Source organism: Lissotriton helveticus, chromosome 7 (assembly GCF_964261635.1).
Source record: "Lissotriton helveticus chromosome 7, aLisHel1.1, whole genome shotgun sequence".
In the NCBI taxonomy this organism is placed as follows: Eukaryota; Metazoa; Chordata; class Amphibia; order Caudata; family Salamandridae; genus Lissotriton; species Lissotriton helveticus.
The window spans coordinates 550464221-550485781 of record NC_136068.1 but is presented as its reverse complement, the minus strand read 5'-3'; the positions used below and the strand labels follow the sequence as shown (position 1 = coordinate 550485781).

At 43.3% G+C, this 21561-nt stretch overlaps 1 protein-coding gene across 1 annotated transcript in view; it reads right to left on the bottom strand.

The window, feature by feature from the left end:
• LOC144769170 (extracellular calcium-sensing receptor-like) overlaps positions 1–18574 on the bottom strand; it is an 80299-nt gene extending 61725 nt beyond the window's left edge. Inside the window, exon 1 of the mRNA XM_078653186.1 lies at positions 18317–18574. Within this exon, the coding sequence (XP_078509312.1) occupies positions 18317–18574 (258 nt within the window). The remainder of the gene's footprint in view (positions 1–18316) is intronic.
• Positions 18575–21561: the final 2987 nt, after the last annotated feature.

The following is a 21561-nucleotide window of genomic DNA, read 5'->3' as shown; positions in this document are numbered from 1 at the left end:
TGAGATTTTGCTACACGACTCGGGGAGATCGGGGTCAGTGGTGGGGCCTTGGCCTGGTTTGCGTCTTTTCAATCTGATCGCTCCTTTCAGATCCCGCCACTCCATATTTGTCCGGCACTCACCCCCTCAATTGTGGTGTCCCCCAAGGCTCTGCTCTGAGCCCCACGTTGTTCAACATGTACGTCCGCCCCCTTGCTCTTCTGGCCAAAGACCAGAAGATTAATATGGTATCATACGCGGACGACACACAACTGATTTCCGCTTTCACTAACAACTCAGAGCATGACCAACTAAAATTTCGTGAAGATGTCCTGGTCATCTCAGATTGGATGGCTGACAACTATCTTCAACTTAATTCCTCGAAAATGGAGGTGCTCTTGGTTGGCCGTGACTCCCATAAATGGGACCATCAGTGGTGGCCTGCGGCATTGGGCCCTCCTCCCCAACCGAAAGAGGTAGTTAAGAATCTGGGGCTCCTGATGGACAATTCCCTTTCTTTCGAGCTCCATGCTAAAAAGATGGCAGACACCTGCTTTGGCCTCTTACGCGGTCTCAACCCCATTCTGGGGTTCTTCGAGGCTCCCACCCGACAAGTGATTATTCAATCAGTGGTTTTGTCACATCTTGACTATTGTAATGGGCTGCTAGTGGGCGTTATTAAAACTATCATGAAGAGACTCCAACAGGCACAGAATGTGGCTGCCCGCATTCTTTTTGCCCTCCTTAAATACTGTCACACCTCGCATCTTCTGCACCGCCTACACTGGCTGCCTATGAAACAGAGGATTCAGTTTAAAAATCTCTGTACTACCCATAAGATCCTTGTAATAATCTATGTAATTCATGCACTTGATATTTCATTTCTTCTTATGTTTATTCCTTATGTTCTGTTACTATGGTTTCTCAGAATGCTGTTGTGTTCTCTGAGTGCATTCCACATAGGGAGCACTCTGGCTTTGACCACGACATGACTAGATGGTTGTACTTTTACTGCTAACTGAATAACCTTACTTCAAACCGATCACAAACCTTTGGTTAGTATTTTGGGTGGTGGTGTTACTAAGTGTTGCACACCTAGGATTTTAAGAATGGTGACCAGGCTTTTACAATACCATTTTGATGTTGTGTATATTGCTGGTGGGAAAAACGTGAGGGCGGATTTTTTGTCCCGGTTTCCACCTGCTGTTTGTGATGATGATGTTGACATCTCCTTTTCCAATCTTATTGAAGAAGACTGCGACGATTGTTTGGTTGCTTGTGTAGACATCCCTGAATTACAAGTTTGTTCTGAAGTGGAGTGGAGAAAGGCTTTTGAAGAAGACAGTGTTCTTCAGGATGTTTGCAATTTTGTCAAGGTGGGTTGGCCGCGTGAGAAGATCTTATCTTCTTCTCTTCAACCCTTTTCTAAGGTTGGGCATGAAATCTCCATTGAGGATGGTATTTTACTTCGCAACGACAAAATTATTCCTCCCTTTGCATTCAGGAAGGACATCATTGTGAAAGCTCATGAGGGTCATTTGGGTTGTTCACTTACCAAGCGCAGAATTCGTGACATGTTCTGGTGGCCCACTATGGATTCGGATATTGATCTTTTTGTTGCGGACTGTTGTATCTGTAAATCTTCAGATAAGAGTCTCAAGACTTGGGTACCTCCTCTTATGCCGGTTGAGTGCCCTGATCGTCCTTGGGCTAAACTAGGTATCGATTTAATGGGACCTTATTCTGTGCTGAGTGGGTGTTCCAGGTTCATATTAGTCTTAGTTGACTATGCTTCTAAGTGGCCAGAGTTTAAGTTGATAAAAGATGCTGATACTAAAATAGTCATTGAATTCTTGTGTGATGTTTGGAGTAGGGAAGGTTTTCCTGAAGTGTTGGTTTCCGACAATGGGAAGCAATTTGTGAGTCATGAATTTGTTGATTTTCTATCCAAATCTGGAGTTAAGCATGTCAAGAGTTCCCTTTATCATCCTCAAGGGAATGGCCTTGTTGAGAGGATGAACAGGGTTGTGGGAGACTCTGTGAAGTGGGCTAAGAGCAGTAATGTTGAGGTCAACAAAGCTTTGAAGAGCATGATTTGGTTTTATAGGACTACTCCTCATTCCTCCACTAAGGTCTCTCCTTTTGAGTTAATGAGAGGTCGTAAACCCAACACTTCGTTTTGTCCTGGATGGATGTCTAAGTGGATGAAATCCACTTCTGATGTCTCGAGTCTCATGTCCATTGTAAAGAGTAATGTTTTGCATGCTCAGTCCAAGCAAAAAGAAAATTTTGATGTAAGGAGAGGTACAAAAGAGAGCGTTTTGGAAGTTGGGGACTGTGTGAGGATCAAGAAGTCTATACATGTACACAAAGGTGAAAGCAAGTTTGGGCCCCCTGTAAAAGTTGTTAAGATTGTAGGTAATGCTATACAAGTTGAGGGAGGTTTCTGGTGGAATTTGAACAGAGTTGCTAAAGTCATCGGTAGCTCTTCTGCTGTCTCAAAAGGATCTTCTACCTTGTCTCCCTCTAAAAAATCCTCAGCAAATTCCTTTCCCACCAAAACTCCTTCCACTGAAATTGGAGTCAGGAAGAGTTCTCGCATTGTTAATAAACCTTTGAGGTTTAGAGATTAATATTTCTGTTTCCGTTTTTATCTCCTTTGTTTATTTGTTTTTTTTAATTATTTTATTCTTTCGAGAAGAGGAGGTGATGTAATAATCTATGTAATTCATGCACTTGATATTGCATTTCTTCTTATGTTTATTCCTTATGTTCTGTTACTATGGTTTCTCAGAATGCTGTTGTGTTCTCTGAGTGCATTCCACATAGGGAGCACTCTGGCTTTGACCACGACAAGACTAGATGGTTGTACTTTTACTGCTAACTGAACAAACTATCTTAGTACTACAACTTTGCCTCCCGTGGATTTCTACAATCCTATATGGCCAGGGCCCCCAGATACTGCAGGGAATCTGTACTTGTTATGTTCCAACACAAGCATTGCGCTCCACAGATCTGCATTTGGCGTGCACCCCTAGGGTGCGCAGGAGCAGAGCGGGAGGCCGCTCCTTTAGGTCTTTGGTCCCTGCCCTATGGAATTCTATTCCACTTGAGGCGCACAGCACACAAGAGCATTGGTCTTTTCAAAAAAAGATTAAAACCTGGCTGTTTGCATCTATCTAGCCAGGTGTATGCGCCTGCCGTGCTCCTGAAAGTGACTATACCAGTCTGTCCTTTTCTGCCTTGCCCCACCCTCCTGGTTTCGGTTCGCAAGCGATGGGACGCTTCATTGCTGGGGCAGCCATGCGCTTTATAAGCACGCCTCACATAACATAACATAAGAGACTCTTGCTGGAAGTAGCTGATTCTACTCTAAAAATCGCGATTGAGAGTGGTTGGGGAATACATCCAACAGATTGGCAGAGTTAGAGCAAAATCTCTCAGATGATGAAGAATAGCAACAGGAAACAGCTTCCACCACAGTTCCCTTGACCAATGAACTTGTGCAAATTATGAAACAGGATGATTGTGAAAGATAAGTCCTGGAGGTCAAAATTAATTTTTGGTTTATTGGCATTGCATTCCTCTTGAGAGATGGGTCCAGAAACACAGAGTTAATAAAAGATCTTGGTAAGTAGTATCTTCTCTCGGAGTACCATGGGGACTTAACAATCACCGTCTTCTCCGCGTACAATAATAATAACTAAGGTGCCGGCCAAATGGGAAAAGATCTGGTCTGCCTGGGAGATGTTGATGGCAGGAAGAGGATAAATGTTAAAGGGAAGCATGTTAATTACAAGACAGACCAAGGACTGAAGGATTGCGAATTTGAATATATTTAATGTATAATTGTTCCACCTATGTACCCGACCGGCATTGCTCTGTGTCTAAAGTACTGTAAAGATGAAAATATTTATGCCATGGTAAAAGACAATCCAAAATTCTTAAGCTGCCTGATACTTCTGAAGGGTGAACTAATCATGGGAAACAATTTGTCTTTGTATTCTATCAAAAAGTTTGGATTTGTCAACCAGAAATAGAAAGAAGAAAGAACTCCAGGTTTTTCGAGATGAAAAACCCATGATTTTAAAGGTGATAAACTAGTTAAAGGTGCATCTGGGATTGGTTGATCCCCGAAGCAGGCCAATCCTGAAACCAGAGATCTTATATGTACCATTCTCTTAGATTTAATGTAACTGCTAGACTAGATGTTGTGAATCTAGGTAATTGAGTAAGTCATAATTCTAGGAGGAAATGAGAGAATTATAACGGGATTGCAATTGAACAAACTGTTTTTAGACGAAATGGTTGTGGAAGAAACCAGTTTATTCATCATGTCATATTTTAAATTAAATACAGGAATTGCAGATCAACAATTCCCTAAGATGCTTTTAAAGCAACCCTTTGGAAATTAATATTTCCTTTTCCATTGCAAAAAGAAAATGTTTAGTACTAAATTTGTGCAAAACAACAACAAGGCAATGGATGAAATGCTTGACTCAATCTCAGCCACTAGCTATGGCATTGAGCTGCATCCCAATCCATCCCCATCCATCGCTTTTTGCTCACCATGTCACCTCAGTATGGACCCAACTAAATGCTAATCAGTCTAACCCTGCTCCAATGGGAACAGTCCAGCCCAAACTTGCATGCCAGTTTGGGTTGGCTGAAATACAAGAATACAAGCAACCTAGGACTGGTTTGGCCCTGTGTATGGGCTCCTCAGCCAGGTATAACTTGGTTCTAGTGACATAGTGAGCACAAGATCCATATATGGGCATAGCCGAGGCACTTAGGGTATCAATTGCAAACAGCAACAAGTTGATGGCTGGAATGCTAGAATTAATCTCAGCCACTGGAAACGCTCAGGCTGCATCTCATCCAATAATTTTTCGCCCACCATGCTACCTCAGTGGCACAAACTGCCAATCCAGATCCTCCCTGAACCAGAATACTTGCAACCTAGGACTGACATTGTCCTTATTAAGGCCTCTTCAGCCAAGTATAGCTTTATTTCAGTGGCACAGTGAGCATTGGACCCACGTATGCGCATACCTGTGGCACATGTGACATCAATTAAAAAAATATCAAAGTGATGGAGGGTCACTTGAATTAATCTCAGCCACCGGCAATCACTCAGGCCGCATCCCAATCCATTGTTTTTCACCCAACATGCCACCTCATTTTCGACTCAGTTGCCTTCCAATGCCTCCCCTGAGAAGGCATAGCCTTCTGACTCTTTCCAAGGTTTAAGAAAGGTTGTAAATCTGGGAATGCGGCAAAAGCAATGGGTGTTGCATCAGAACACCTACAGGAACACCAATGTCACAACTCTTTCATGCATAAAATGGGGCCATATTTACAGGGACCTGCAAAGCTACGCAGGGTGGCTTTACTTGTCCTTGTAAATATGGGGCGGCTAAATGTGCCGCTGGTGACTCACAAAAAGTGACGCACCAGAGGCGCAAGGAGCTTGTAAATATGCCCCATCATGTTTAGTGGAATAGACTGTTTAAATGTAATATATTAAATATTCAAATTAAAATTGATGGAAATGGTGCAAAGTAATTAACATGCACATGTAAAAAAGATGGAGGAAATTTCCCCTGTAATATTGCAAGTGAAGAGAGGTGGAAAACACATTTTGTGATCTCAAAGGAAAAGGAATGCAACAGTGTGTGTGTATGACAGGCAAGCAGTTCCTTGAATGTGATAACGTGTGCTTGAGCTAAGAATGAATGTTCTTTGTTTCTGAAAGCACAGCAAAAGCATGTCCTTAAAGTTAATTTTTGGCATAGTAAAGTTGAACATAAAACAGGTTGTGGGTAAGGTGCAATTGCAAATATTTTTTAAAACTGTCTAATACAACAAATGAAAGAAAACACAAGGAGATGATGGACGGAGCGCTGAAACTTTTCAGACACTCACACCCAGTCACTATTAGATCTGGGTTGAATCCATCATCGTTCTTTAGCTCACTTTGCCACCCCAGTTCAGACCAAGCCATATGCAAATAAGTCTTGACCCTGTTCCTCACAGTATCCGTCCAGCCCGAAAAGCCAAGCCAGGTCATAACTAGAACAGAAACAATCATTGTGGGACCTGTTTCGGGATAACACCCTTACTCAGCCAGGCTAGCTTGAATCCATTGGTAAAATGAGCAAGGGACCGATGTCTGGGCAAACCCTGCCAACTTAGGGTGAACAAAGCAAACACAAGGAGATGATGGACAGAGCATAACAAATGAAAGGCAGCATTGTCCGATGTGGAATAAAGGTACATTTAAAGCTGAATGTAAATGTTGACCTCTAGGTCATTTTTTGGACACCCATAAGCTAATATAAGTGAAAAGTAACATTTTCCAGTTTACCTTTTGGTATTCACAACTATTGTTTAAAGCTGTCTAACCTAAGAATTAATGGCAGCATTGTTCGAGGGTAGTAAAACTTATGTTGTGGTTGAAGTCCAGTCCCAAGTTTTGTTCAAGCAACAAATGGCGACCGGAGGGGCACAAATCAAAGGTAATTAATCTTATGTAATGTCTTTAAACATTTGCAAAATTCCAATAAGTAGGGTCATATTTTCCAGGAAGGCTTCACCTGCACCCACCTTTAAAGCTCATGAGAGTTAAAAGTGATGGAGAGTTTGTAGAGGCATCAATATATTGAGAGAATTGTGGTAGATATTATAATTGTGTTCCTATTATTAATGTACGTTTGCCTAAACTTTGTAGCAAATACATATTCACATTCCAGCCATATAACACAGATGGCCTCTTCAGCTTTGTAAGGGGGGCTAATGACACCCTTCAGCTAATGCAAAGCCATCCTGAACAGCAACGCTGCTCCGGCTGCCAGATGCACGGCATTTCACTGTTCACCAAAGAGTATGACCTCGGGGTGAGGTGAACAGGGAAAACAGACTCCAAAGTTCGAACCTGTACTACTGCAGCTTCCAGCTATTTCTATACAACCGAAAATAATTATCATTGAAAGTACTGGAAATAAGCTACTTAGCAAAACTGTTCCCGATTAGGGACTGTTGCTGAAAGCATGATTTCAAACACTTCGCTCTTTCAATGTTCTTTAGTATGGTAAGTAGTTAAACCATTACAGAATACATTTCAAATACTGACCTCATCAGACTGTCAATGGTGATTTTTACCAGGTCATGAGAAGCTGGCAGTGCTTAAGTTATGTTGGACTTGGCCCTTTTTGCAGGGTCATCCCTGAACTTTTTGCCTTCGTCCTATATTTTTTCTGACCTGTTGTTGGGCATTTTACCACTGCTGATCAGTCCTAAAGTGCATATTCTCTCCCTATTGTAAATTGATGTATGGATTAGTGACTCCATGATTGGCTTTTATGATTTACTGTCAGACCCAAGTACAGTGCAACGCGTGTGCCCAGGGCTTGTAAACCAAATGCTGATGGTGGGCTTGCAGCACTGGTTGTGCCACCCACAGAAGCAGGCTGTAAAAGTGTGTCTCAGGTCTGCCATTGCAGAGCCTGTGTGCAGTCTAGTACTGCCATGTTGACTGGGAAAGTGTACCGACTTGCCTGTCCCTAAACCTTGCCTTTTCTTCATATCAGACACCTCTCTGGTAGGCCCAAGGGCAGGGTGCATTGTAAGTATAAGGTAGGACACGCCCTGATGTGTGTGGCATGTCCTAATAGTGAATTACAGCCATTTTTATTTTTCACTATTGCAAGGCTACCCGTCCTCCATAGGCCAGAATGGGCAGTTAGATTATTACATCTTATAATCCTAACTGACTCAGGGAGCACGGTAGACATTCGAGTTTAGTATGCCTGAACTCAGAATGATAAAATGCATCTTTCAGTGGTTAGTTTTAACATTCTTTGTTTGAAAATACCACTTTTAGAAAGTAGGTATTTTCTTGTCTAACTATCCAAGCCTGCCTCTGCTAGCTTGTGTATTCCTTGTCTGCAGTTTGAGTGACAGGGCTGGGGGATTCCAGGAGAGAGGGTGAGCTCGCCCAGTGGTGAATAGAGAGATCTGCATCTAGATGGGATAGAGGAATTGCACCTGGGACCTGAATAGTGCTGTGCCTGCCTTCCACAATGCCGGCTCTACCCCCTGTGGTGTGTCTGATGTCTCTGCCCTGCTCTGTGAAAGAAGAGAAGGAGTCATGTCAACAGAGTGCTCCAGGGCTGTGCCTTTCCTCCACAATGCTGGCTCCACCTCCTGTGGGGCGTCTGATGTTTCTGCCCTAGACTGTGAAAGGAAACAAGGAGTCATGTAAATAGAGTGCTCCAGAGCTGGTTTGGACTAGGCAAAGACCCCTCTGTTCTCAGAGGACAAAGGATTTAGGGGTATACATATTGGGACCCTGATCCCAAGAAATTAGATCACTTTTAAACAACAAGAAGAAACCTTTGCTGAGGAGTGGAACCAGAAGAAACTGAGGAGAAACTATCCCTATGCTGAAGTGTTGCTTGGGGGATTGGCCTGCAGTGGTTGCCTGACTGCCAAAGAGAGGAGAACGGGATGTTGTGTATTTTCATCAACTTGTTAGCATCTCCAAGGGCTTGGAACAGAGCTTGCCTCCTGCTGAAGTCTCAGGGACAACAGACTTCAACCCCCAGCTCCCCAGAGTTCCTTATGAAGTGCTTGCTGCTGCTTTGGGCCTTCTGAGGGACTGTGTGTTGCAAGGAGCTGGAAGCATGACTCAAGAGGAAGAAGCGCGTCGCTGCCGTTGCATCTTAGATGTCGCCGCTGTAGCTGTCGTATTGCACCGCATCGAGAGAAGTGTCTTGCAACAAAGGAGGAGCGTGTCACAATCGCTGCTGCTGCCGTCGCATCTTGGATGTCTCACAACAAAGAGGAAGCGTGTCGCCATCGCTGCTGCTGCCATTGCATCGCCGCTGTAGCTGTTGTATTGCACTGCATCGAGAGAAGCGTCTCGCAACGAAGGGAAAGCGTGTCAAAATTGCTGCTGCTGCCGTCGCATCTTGGATGTCGCCGCTGTGGCGATCGTATTGCACCACATAAAGAAAAGCGCCTCGCATCCATGGAAAAGCATGCCGTCGTCGGAGCTGCTGCCGTGGCATCTTGGATGTCGCCACTGTAGTTGTGGCATTGTGCGGAAGCGTCTTGCAACGTCGGAGAAGAGTGTCGCCGCCAAAGCTGTTGCCAACGCATCTCGGAACAAGGGTGTCGCCGCTGCGGCTGACGCATCGAATCAAGAGATCTCGCATCATCAGAGAAGCATGCTGCATCTGGATGATCTTCACGTCTTTATTTCTTTGCGCCGGAACTTTACTGCATTTCCATCGCTTTTGTTGTGGAAGCGTTACACATCGTAAGGCACATTGACTTAAAGTGTCACATTTTAAGAACTGAATAGAACTAAGCTAAAACTACAATATTTAAGTACAGTATTGTGGATTTTGTAGTTTATGGTCTAGTGTTAAATCTATATAAAGAATAGTGATTTTTTATTAAAACCTGTGTGGTGTCCATCTGTAGTGTTGTCACTTGATTACTGTATGTGGTCACAAATGCTTTACACACTGCCTCTGAGATATGCCTGTCTGCTCATGCCAAGTTACCAAGGGGGTGAGCAGGGGTTATTTTAGGAGTGTACCCCCTTACCCTAACTAGAGGCACGGGGCCCTATTTGTCACAAGTACCTACCTGTGCCAACTAGAGACCCCCAAATTTAACAAGTTATGAAAAAGTATGTGCTGGGGCCCTTGTCAGGGGGCCATTGCTGCTTGCACCAGTCAATTGCTCCTGTCAGTGCGGTCCATGACGAACCAGCACAGCTATTAACCATGAAGCCCTACAAGTGTGACAATTCAGACTATTCCACGCCCCAAAGATGTAGCAATGTCCTGGAAGGCAGGAAAGGGCCATTTTAAGATATACTGATTTAATAACCAGCTGTTGCGCTCATCTCTATATTAGACTAACTGCGCCACCATTTGGAAGACTATCAAAAACACTGATGTTGGCAATGACGTCCCAGTTCTGAGCCCTAAAACCACCGGTTCAAATTAAGCACTGGAAGCTGGCTTCTCTGTGTATTTCTTCTTTGCAGAAAGTGTACTTGCATGAAGGCTGAACAGGAAACAAGCACTATAAAGTTGTTTGTTAAAAACAAGAAAAGAAAATGGAAAGATTGAGAGGACAGAGGGCCGAGACTACAGATAGAGGCCTTGTGAGTCTGTGCTAGACAGCTGCCCTGTGAAATGGTTACCCAAACCCAGAGAAACTCTATAGGTATCCACAAAGAAAATCAGACTGGAAAATCTTCCACAGAAAAGGAACCTAAATTTTGGAAACGTTAATGGATTTATTGAGTTTAGAATTAATAAAGCATTAGGGAAGACAAAATCATATGGTTAGTCAATTCAAAAGAACATCAAAAATAATCCAGAAATTATTGAGAGATGTAACTTAAGGTTGCACAATAGCTTTTCACGCAGGTTAATACAACAGACTTTAGAGCTTCTCCACTGGAACTGATGGGTCCTTGTAATATGTTTCAAATCCAAGAACATAATGAGTATTGTGTACAAAGACAACATATGCCCTATTCAGGGCATTCAGAAGAATCCCTTCAACACTTTCCCAGCTTAGACAGAGTCTGTTGCAGCTTTCCTTCTTGCAAGGAAGCAGAAGTGGGACAGGCTGAGGAGTGTGAAAAAGGAGAGGGGGTTGAATGAGGGAGAATGAATCGGTACACAATGAAGTGCTGCAACTACTTATGAGAAACAGAGACCTTTCTCTATACCTTTGTGCCCTAGTTATCCTAATTTAAACACCAAAGGGCTACTTAAGGGCGAATTTTGTGGATCCGCGGTCCGCAAATTGGCGCTAAATGGCAAAAAAATCAGCGAATTGTGGATTTTCCCGCAAACTCACGTTTTTTTTTGCCATTTGCAATAATGTGATGTCGTTTACCCTAGTGTGTGTGTGTGGCGGGGCCAAACATGCGGGGCTTCCATGCGAGTTCACATGCCTCTTGTTTATAAAGGGTCAGAGACCGATCAGAGCAGCAGATGAGAAGGAAGCAGCCTCCTGGTCACAGGAAGTACATGGGGACTGCGCTTGAGAAACTCGTGGATGCAAAGATCTCCATCAAGGATTACATCTAATTGTAGGCGGTAGATATGGGGAGGAAGCACACCTGCCTACTATAGACCATGCTAACTAGTTGTTTGGGCTGATTATAATGCGTTACTGAATTTGAGCTTCAACTTGGGCACAGGAGCATCGTGCCAGAATGAGTCCTGCCTGCATATTTATCCATGAAGATGCCACCGTGTTGTGCCATACCTCTACTCAACTGGAGTACCTTCTACTGTTTAATCAGTAAGTGCTACCTCGTTGGGTAAATGTATAGTGCTTTTGCTACACTACAGCTGCTTAAAGGGCCAGAAGAGTTGTCTCCAGTGACCACGTGTGTCTGTAATGTTGCCACCGTGCGAAAGGTGCAGAGGTCCCTCGAGTGAGCTCTCCATCATTGTGAGGAAAGTGTGCAAAGACGTTGCATACCCTAGTGTGTGGGGCAAAACGGGCGGGGCTTCCATGCGAGTTCACATACCTCTTGTTTAAAGGGTCAGAGACCGATAAGAGCAGCAGATGAGAAGGAAGCAGCCTCCTAGTCACAGGAAGTACACGGGTATAGCGCTCAAGAAACTCGTGGATGCAAAGACCTCCATCAAGGATTACATCTAATTGTAGGCGGTAGATAAGGGGAGAAAGCACACCTGCCTAGTCTCAACCCTGCTCACTAGTTGTTTGGGCTGATTATAATGTGTTACTGAATTTAAGCTTCAACTCGGGCACAGGAGCATTGTGCCAGAATGAGTCCTGCCTGCATATTTATCCACGAAGATGCCACCGTGTTGTGCCGTACCTCTACTCAACTGGAGTACTTTCTGCTGTCTAATTAGTAAGTGCTACCTCGTTGGGTAAATGTATAGTGCTTTTGCTACACTACAGCTGCGTAAAGGGCCAGAAGAGTTGTCTCCAGTGACCATGTGTGTCCGTAATTTTGCCACCGCGCCGAAAGGTGCAGAGGTCCCTCGAGCGAGCTGTCCATCATTATGAGGAAAGGGCGCAAAGACGTTGTATACCCTAGTGTGTATGGGGCTAAACGGACGGGGCTTCCATGCGAGTTCACATGCCTCTTGTTTATAAAGGGTCAGAGACCGATCAGAGCAGCAGATGAGAAGGAAGCAGCCTCCTGGTCACAGGAAGTACACGGGGATTGCGCTCGAGAAACTCGTGGATGCAAGGACCTCCATCAAGGATTACATCTAATTGTAGGCAGTAGATATGGGGAGGAAGCACACCTGCCTAGTCTCAACCATGCTCACTAGTTGTTTGGGCTGATTATAATGGGTGAATGAATTTGAGCTTCAACTCGGGCACCTGCTTTATGTATATCTGTAAGTGCTTCCTGTTGAGGTTTAATTTTTGTGACAGGAGCATCGTGCCAGAATGAGTCCTGCCTGCATATTTATCCACGAAGATGCCACCCTCTACTGCAAAAAAAAAAAAAATCCACCCGCGAGCGGATTTGCGGATTTTTCGGTAATTTCGCGCGATTCTCGGATCGCAAAATTGCCGAAAATCCGCAAAATCCGCGAGCGGAACGGATTTTGCGCCCACCCTTACAAAGGGCAGATTTACCAATGAATGATGTTGCCTATGCGCCATGCAAGGGAGTGTAAGAGCGAAAAAACTACTAAGTTAGATTTATTAAGCTACGCAAGGATAACTTGCGTGACCCTGCATGGCTTGTTAAATCTAGAGTAACACAATGGTGTGCAAATCGCTGCTTTGCATTACTCTGCCCCAGGGATATGTTCAATGGTGTTCCCATGCATCTACCCATTGATTTTGGTGCATTCCCAGATATACCGTTACTGGCAGACCTGAGAATACACCAAAATACTATGGCTCCCTATGTGAGGTGTAATGAGGAGAAATAGCTTTATTTCTTCTTGTTTTTTCCTCTTTCTATGTGTGCTGAAAAATGCAGCACACATAAAACGAGGAAAATGCATCAGAGGATTGCTTAAGTCATCCTAACTGGGATTTGAATCCCAGTTAGGATGACTTAGGGCCTGATTTAGAAGTCGGTGAAGGAGAACACTGCGTCACAAACATGATGGATATCCTGTCCGTCATATTTCGATCACATTCTAGCCTAGGGGTGTTGTAATACGGTGGACGGGATATCCGTGATGGAGTATTCTATCCGCCTAGATCTAAATAAGGCCCTTCATTTTCTATACTTGCAAAATGAGTGAAAAATCTAAGCTTTGTGAAAAGCCAGTGTACACTCCCACATGAAAAACAAGTTAAATCTAAAAGTGCAAAACGTAAACGCAACCTTAATTCTAAACTCGGATCCATCCTTCAGCAGAAAACCTAGCTGACAAAGTGGGCAGTGTGCTGGTGGTGTATGGGAGCACACACGATTATGTTGTGCGGTACTTTGCCACGATAATAGGTTTGAAAGAATGGTGTTTGGTGTGTTTGTGGTATGGTTCCAGGTATGGAGATGTGGTATTTAGGATTAGTATAGGATGCCCGCTTTTTAGCACTGTGTAATGTACCTGCCTGGTAGCCCTAATATTTTAATCTGGGCATCACGTGGTAGTCCAAATATTTTAATCTGGTCATCACCCGGTATGATTAAAAAACTGGAAAAGTTAGGAAGACACGGGGCTCTAGTTACCCTTACTTCCTCTTATGGTTAACATGTTTCTTCTACTTATGCTCCCTACTGCTGGGACTTTCTCAGGACCAATCATACTACCAAAATTAACACCTATTCCATAATGCTGACGTAACTGGTGAATTTGCCATACATACATCAACCACACCTAAACCACCTACTTGGTTTCCATAAATCTGTATATTTATATCAGATGCAGGCGGAAACTGAGGTATTTTAGGTGAGCAGGCCGAGGGTCACCTTGGAGTCTGTGTGACAACAGGTACATCTCTCCTCCGTCTACCTGTGGAGCACTAGTAAATGCCTTAATATAGACTTAATTTTTCTCATCTTTAACCATACAGCTGGTGCCCAGATTAAAACATTAGGGCTAGCAGGCAGGTATTTTTAAAGGGTAACCTTACCGCCACTCACTATCCTATTCATTTTCAAAAAAGTGCTCCATTGCATCTCACAGATTGTAGTATGCTCTGTTCCACAACAGAATGTAAAGGAACTCTATATGATGAAGCATGCCCTAGTGGGTGAGAGTTCTGTAAAGCGAAAGGACTGTTTACTCTTAGAATGAAAGGAGGGTTTTTAGATTGATCCAATCGAGTTGGGCTCTATAGTATATATATCATGAAATCAATTAGTAATTGGTTGTACATTAAAACTTAACACATTTGTATTCTATAATAGCAAACAACAGAAATTTTAAAACACATAAATGGGACAAGCTACAAGTTACGAGACTCGGGATGTGAATGAATGAATGAATGAATAAATGAATGAATGAATGAATGAATACACACTTATGTAGCGCATGGCTACCCATAGGGAATCCCACCGCATAAAGTAACCCCAATCATTCTACAATGATCAAGCAAAAAGAAAGGTCTTCAACTGTTTCCTGAACCTGAGATGGTCAACTTCAAGGCGGATGGATTCAGAAAGCTGATTCCAAAGCCTGGCCGCATTATAGGAGAACAGCCGTCCTCCGGTCCGGGACCGTTTAACCTTCGGGACTAGCAGAAGTTGTTTATTGCTAGATCTCAAATTCCTCTTGGTGTCACATAAATACACCAGGGGCTGCAACAAGGCTGGACCTGTCCCGGAGATGCCCTTATGGACAATGCACATTGCCTTAAACCTAACCCTTTCTGCAACGGGAAGACAATGGAATTGTCTAAGAGCCAACTTAGCTGACTTACGCCTCGGGATACCCATCAAAAGATGGGCCGCACAATTCTGTGCTATCTGAAGTTTCCCGATACTTCCCACTGGTGCACCCAGGTAGACTACATTTGCGCAATCCAACCGGGACAAAACCAGGGATTGAACCACCATGCGCCTGGCATCAAATGGCAAAAGAGGGAGAATCTTCTGCATCATCCTGAGTAGGCCATAACAGTTTGCGGCTACCTTGCCTGCCTAGGCTTTAAGATTCAATTTACAATCCAGCCAGACCCCAAGACTCTTAATTTGTGTCTTAGGGACAGGTGGCGCACCAAGGCAGGTTGGCCACAGAGTGTCCAAATTCTGAGGAGCCGCATGACCAAGAATCATAATCTCAGTCTTTGTGCCATTGAGTTTGAGAAAAGACAAATCCATCGATTCAGAGACCTTTGCCATGCATGTCCCCAGGCCTGAGTTTGAATTATCTTGCTGGTTAAGACCCACCACTAGTTGTGTGTCATCCGCATATGTAACAGTGGGAATCCCCCAGGGGAGTACCACCTCAGCCAGTGGCCTCATGTAGATATTAAATAAAGTGGGACTCAACGAAGATCCCTGAGGGACTCCACACTGCAACGGTCTCTGGTCGGAGAGAACACCCTCCTCAAAGACCACAAAAGACCTGTCAGAAAGAAAAGACTGTAGCCATTCTAGGGCAGTACCTCCAACACCCACCTCCCTGAGTCTTTGAATGAATATATTATGGTTCACAGTGTCGAAGGCTGCGCTGAGATCTAATAAAATAATTGCAGTGCAGCCTCCGCTGTCCAAGATTTTCCTTGACTCCTCAAGAACCGCAAGGAGAGCAGTCTCCGTGCCTTGGCACCGCCTAAAGCCGGTCTGGGTCGGGTGGAGGTGATTGTTCTCCTCGAGATAACTTGACAATACTGAATTGACATGTCTTTCTGCCAGGTTACTCAGTCCAGGCAGCAGAGATATGGGCCGATAATTAGACCAGTCATCAGGGTCTAAATTACTTTTCTTAAGCAAGGTTTTAACTGTGGCTTGTTTCCAAGGACCGGGAACCTGTCCCGTTGAAAGAAAAACGCATACCAAATACTACATTCTCACAGTCAGCTAATTGTCCAGTAGTAGCTCTACATTTATACACATCTCTATAAATAATGGCAATTCCCCCACCCCTCCTGCCAACTCGGTCTAATCTGAATATGGCATAATTAGAAGGGAGGGCCTGAACAATCTCTGGATCAGAGTCCTTATTAGTCCAGGTTTCTGTGAGAAACAGCACCTCTGGATTCCTTTCCTCCAAAAGTTGGTGGATTTCCCTGGCATGTTTTGAAAGGGATCTGCAATTAAGTACAAGCAGGGAGATAGGTTTCCCCCCCCCTGCCAGAATCCCCAGAGGGGGCCGCTTGTGAGGACTTCCAGTTAAAAGTGTTATGTTATGTTATGTTATAAAGCCTTTTATTGCGCGCTCTATTACTCAGGAGTATCCTGGCGCGGTGAGTACATGAGAAAAAGGCGAGAAAAAGTGCACCGAGGACAGACAGAATTCTCCTCTTCTAAAGGTAAAACATACATACACCCCAATCTACTCTCACCTCTAAGTTTATAGAGTTGCTCCCTGCTATATACCTGTATATCAGAGAGAGAACGAGCAGGGGTTCCAGCCCCTAGCCCCGTCCTGACCCGGTCGGGTGCAGACGGGATTGCCTTTGGCACACCTTAGGCGCGCCCACTGCGCACGTCCGCTGCGCGGCTGCGACATCGGCAGAGTTTATAGCCGAATCTGCGTATCAGCGTGCGTCAGGGCGTGTGCACGAGGAAGCTGGAATGCTAACTCCTGCCCAGACCGATCTTCCCCGTAGCCCTCAGACAGCCCAAGAGTCCCCGAGGTGCGTGCGGTATGTCAAATTCCCAGTGAATAGATTTATTAAAAACAAAGCACCAATACAAGCTTCAAATTTTAAAACAATTTAGCGCGTTTTAACCAGTTAAGCTTCTAGTCACCAACCATGTGTGAATGAGAGAGTAAGGTCAAGGATATGAAGGTCAAGTGAACATATCTAAAACAATGCAATGCCATAAGTGCAATCACACACAGACACATTGAGTATTGCTCTCATAACAAGACCCCGAGGGTCTTTCCTCTGTACATCAGGGAGGTGGAGAATATTACTTCCACTACCCTGACATACAGGAGACCCCCATACATTTAGAGCTCACCTCTGACCCAGAGGTGATCTCTGTACCTTCAGAGGAACCACTGTCACTGTGGTTCCTCTGAAGGCACCAACCATTTGGTGGGCAGCCACTGTCAATTTTGATGGCCGTCCACCTAACAATTTGTTTTTCAAAAACAAATTTCCAAAGCTAAAGCTTGTTTTTGAAAAACAACAAACTAATTACCCTCACACTGAGGGCATTTTCTTAATTTTCTTTTCATGACCACGTTTCCATAGTGGTGAAGGACAGAAAAAAGGGACGTCAAACCATCAGCCCTAAACAGGGTGAGCTATGTGATGCCAGCAATCTGTTAGGCCATCTGAGTAAGCTATTCCTAATCAATGCCAAAAGGGGCCCCGCTGATTGAAAGTTATCAGTCTACCATACTCTATATAGGGCAGGTGGACAGAGACTTTGTCGCACAAGGAACTCTTTCATGTTTTTAAAGCAATAACCTGTCCACCAAACTCTGAACCAGGACCAGATTCTCTTGGAATACGAATAATGACCAAATCTTGCAATTTAAAATTAGTTATGACAGATAGGACTGCAGCAATTCAACTGTCCCCAGTGACAAAGGACATCTCTTCTGTACGGTGGATCCTTTGTTCTTTAAGTGCGAATCATCAGTTTAGCCTTATATTAACGTGCATTTTCCATTGTGTGTAGAATGTAACTACTGAGTCTAAATCTGTGGTGAGAATATTAAGCACAAACTATTTTCATTACAAACAAATTATAGCCAATTGTGAAGTCAAGTCTATAAAAGTATGCATATATGTACTATTCTTAGCGCCACATCTACATCCCTGCATTTACTCTTGCCTATATACATTTAGCTCCACAAACATTTTGTAGTCAATATATTCTGACTACAACATTTATGGTGCACAATGTTTATAACTCAGTATTCTGGTTACATATCCTGTGAACTCAGATTGTTAGTTCTCCAGTAAATGCTGTTAAGCAAAAACATACATTTTTCTACATATTTTGTAAATGCTAGAAGATTCTTTTGTTCAGTATGAGTATTATTTTACCCACAGTAGAATTTTTTTTTTTTTTATGGTTATTAAGTAGATATTGCGAACACTATTATTACACTCACGTCTATATGTACAAACTCACTACATCATACATACCCACACATATTATAGTGAGTTATTGCTTGCTACTGAACTAATTACACAGTTTGTATACATATCATACCTGAGGATATCTGCTGACCCCTAGAATTCTAGCCATAGGAAGGACTGCGGCAGATAGTAAATCACCAATGATAGCTGAAGGTTTTAACTTGGGGGCACAGCTGTAATTTGGCACAGTCTTCTTGTGACCTGAGAGCAACCACAAAGTCCCCTCAACAGCAGAAGCTTCAGAATAACAAGAGTCATAAATCTTGAATCCCAGGTCTATTTGGGGTAGAATTGTAGGATTCTTGTTAACTTCGTTCGTTGCAAAAACCATGGCGAGAACACATCGGTATGATTCCATGTGAATGCTAGTAGAAGAAGAAGAAAAAATGCAACAAATCTTTTGTAAGATGCCATTAAAAATCTAATGGGGTGAGTATCCTGCATATTATCATACTAGGAGGAAGCAGTAAAGTCTGGGCAAGAGATTCAAGAATGGTTCCATACTACTGCACACAAGGTCATTGCAGCCTGGTGTTACACTTTAGAGCAGAGGTCTTCAAACTTTTTTACTCTGAGCCCCCCCTAAGCAAAATGTTTTGAGGTCGGGCCCCCCTCCCAAACTTTATGACTAGGATTGGGGGAGAGGGAGGGACAGGGGTGCGTGCAGGGAGCGCGGCTTATGAGATGATTTCAGGAATATTTTTTCTATAGCTTATGAACTGCACCAAATATGAAACTTATAAAACGGCGAATGCATCAAACAAAAACAGATATCCCAAACAAACTGCTCCCATAATTGGTGTGTTGTGAGCCCCTCACACTCTTTGATTCCAATGCAACTATACTTGCTGCACCAATGATAACTGCAGTCCTGAGTAGCAGGCTATCTCCTCTGCCTCTTTTACCTCTTCCCCACCATGATGGATCATCAACTCTGTCCTAATGCTTGAAAGGACAATACGCTTGGATGCCCCTTTTTTTAAAGGTAGTCAGTCATAATTGTGATGCAGTGGGCCCTCCAAATTCCTGGGCCCAAGTCCTTCTGCATCTGCATCTACTCCTTTACAATAACCAGCAGTGGCTACTTACACACTTGGCAGCAGAACCAGCTTCACTAATGTCCCTTTAAAAAACCACTTATATAGTCCCCTTCTTTGGGGTAGCTCTCTAAAGAAGGGGTATCTGGCCATTTGTAAACCTAAAAATGAGTTTGCATAGAGTGCTCACTATTCTGGGCCTTCTCTTTGACAATATCTATGAATCTCAATCCTTTCCTCTGTCTCCTAGACAATTTCTGTGAGGCCCCAAGGATCGAGAGGATTAGGGCTCTACATCTGAATGCAACCCTGCTGGCCTTCTACCAGCCACCACATGGACTCAGCTTTCACACAAAAAACTTTCCCTGAATGGTTAATACTGACTTTGACATGCCTGTGCCTGAAATCGAAGGGCGTGGTGGTAGTGCAGAAAGTTAAGAAAGAAACCGGCCTTCTTACCAGCCATTAATTGATTGAGTCACTTAAAGCCGGGCCACTGGAATTATGAGTTTATGCAGCAGCAGCGTTTTCAACATAATTATCAGTTTACTGCATTTGCTACATAATCTCCAGATTTCAATGACAAAAAACTTGATTCTAGCTCAAATGGAACAAAAGTTACTTAAAGCGTTACAGTGTTCCGGAGCAGTGGAAGGCCCTTTGCAAAGATTGACTGGTAATCTTGTAGTTGCTTACTGCTGTATTTGGGTGTTAAACTGGTACTAATGAGGTGAAATATTCCCCCTGACAGTGTTACTGTGAGTTAAAATGACAAAATAATGAAGTAATGCTAACTACAAAATGTGGCGCATTGTGCCGCATAATTTACCTATTCTTGCTGGATAATTTAGTCAAACCTGATGCATAATGTTGTTCTTTTCTGCTGAATAATTCCAGTGGCTCTGCTTAAAGCTTCATGGTGTCAAAGATCTATTCTTTTTGAGATGTAATGTAACAGAGTTATCAGCTGGGATCTGGGATAGTGGAGACACAAAAATGTCTGCATTAGATACAGTTTGATGACTTATTACTAAAAAGTATATTTTGTAAGAACTTGTTTTATCTCAATCACTGCATCATTTTGCAGCAGTCTAGCTTAGAGTATGTAAATACTCTTTTTAAAATAGTGACTTACATATTCACAGTGCATGAGAAAGCCAAATTATGCAGCAGGGTTGACTAAATTCTGCAGCAAGCAAAGACGAATTATGCTGCATATTTTGTGATAGCATTACTGCACTATTTTGCTATTTTTACACTTGTTAACATTGTCCTGGCCTTTATTGCCCCTCTTAAGTACCACATTAACACCCACATATAGCAATAAGCAACAGAAAGGTGATCAGTCAACCTTTAGAAAAGGCCTTCTACTGTGAGGTAACATGTGTTGCTGCATTTTTTAATCTGTAAATTATGCAGCAGACGATGGATTATGTGGCAAATGCGGGAAAACCATAACTATGCGCAGTGAGTGCAGGGTGAGCATGAAAGTGAAGGGTGAGAATGAGGAATGAGTTGTCTGAATGCAGGGTGAATTCCCAGACACTTGAAGTTAATCAGCATGTTATTGGCGGGACGCAGGGTTTCAGATATAAGTTAAACTATTGCTATTATGGAATTAATCAGGGAATCGAGGGTGAAGCAAATAAATAATGTGCTGATCCTGCAACAAACTTCCAGTCTTATGATTAGGGTTGCCAGCTCATTATTTTGATGTTGCAGACTGCACAAAAATAAACAGTCACCTAAAGCCCTAGTTTCAGCGGTATACAACCTTTACAACGCAACTTTTACAACGCACTACCATTACAAGGAAACTTTTACAACGCAACATCCATTACAACGCATGCATTTACAACACAGTCATTACAACGCATGACACTACAACGCACACCACTACAACGCATGCCATTACAACGCAGTCATTACAGCGCATACCATTACAACGCATAACATTACAACACATAGTACCCTTACACTACCCAACACTTACCCTACTGTTGCACCCCCTGGAGTTAGAATAGTAATTTTTACCCCTACACTATCCAACACTTACCCTACTGTTGCACCCCCTGGAGTTAGAATAGTAATTTTTACCCCTACACTATCCAACACTTACCTTACATGCAATGCAATGTAATGCGTTGTAATGGTATGCGTTGTAAATGTAGTATGCGTTGTAGTGGAATGCGTTGTAAAGGTAGTTTCAAAGAATTCGTTGTAATGGCGTGCGTTGTAATGGATGTTGCGGTGTAAAAAATGCGTTGTAAATGTAGGCGTT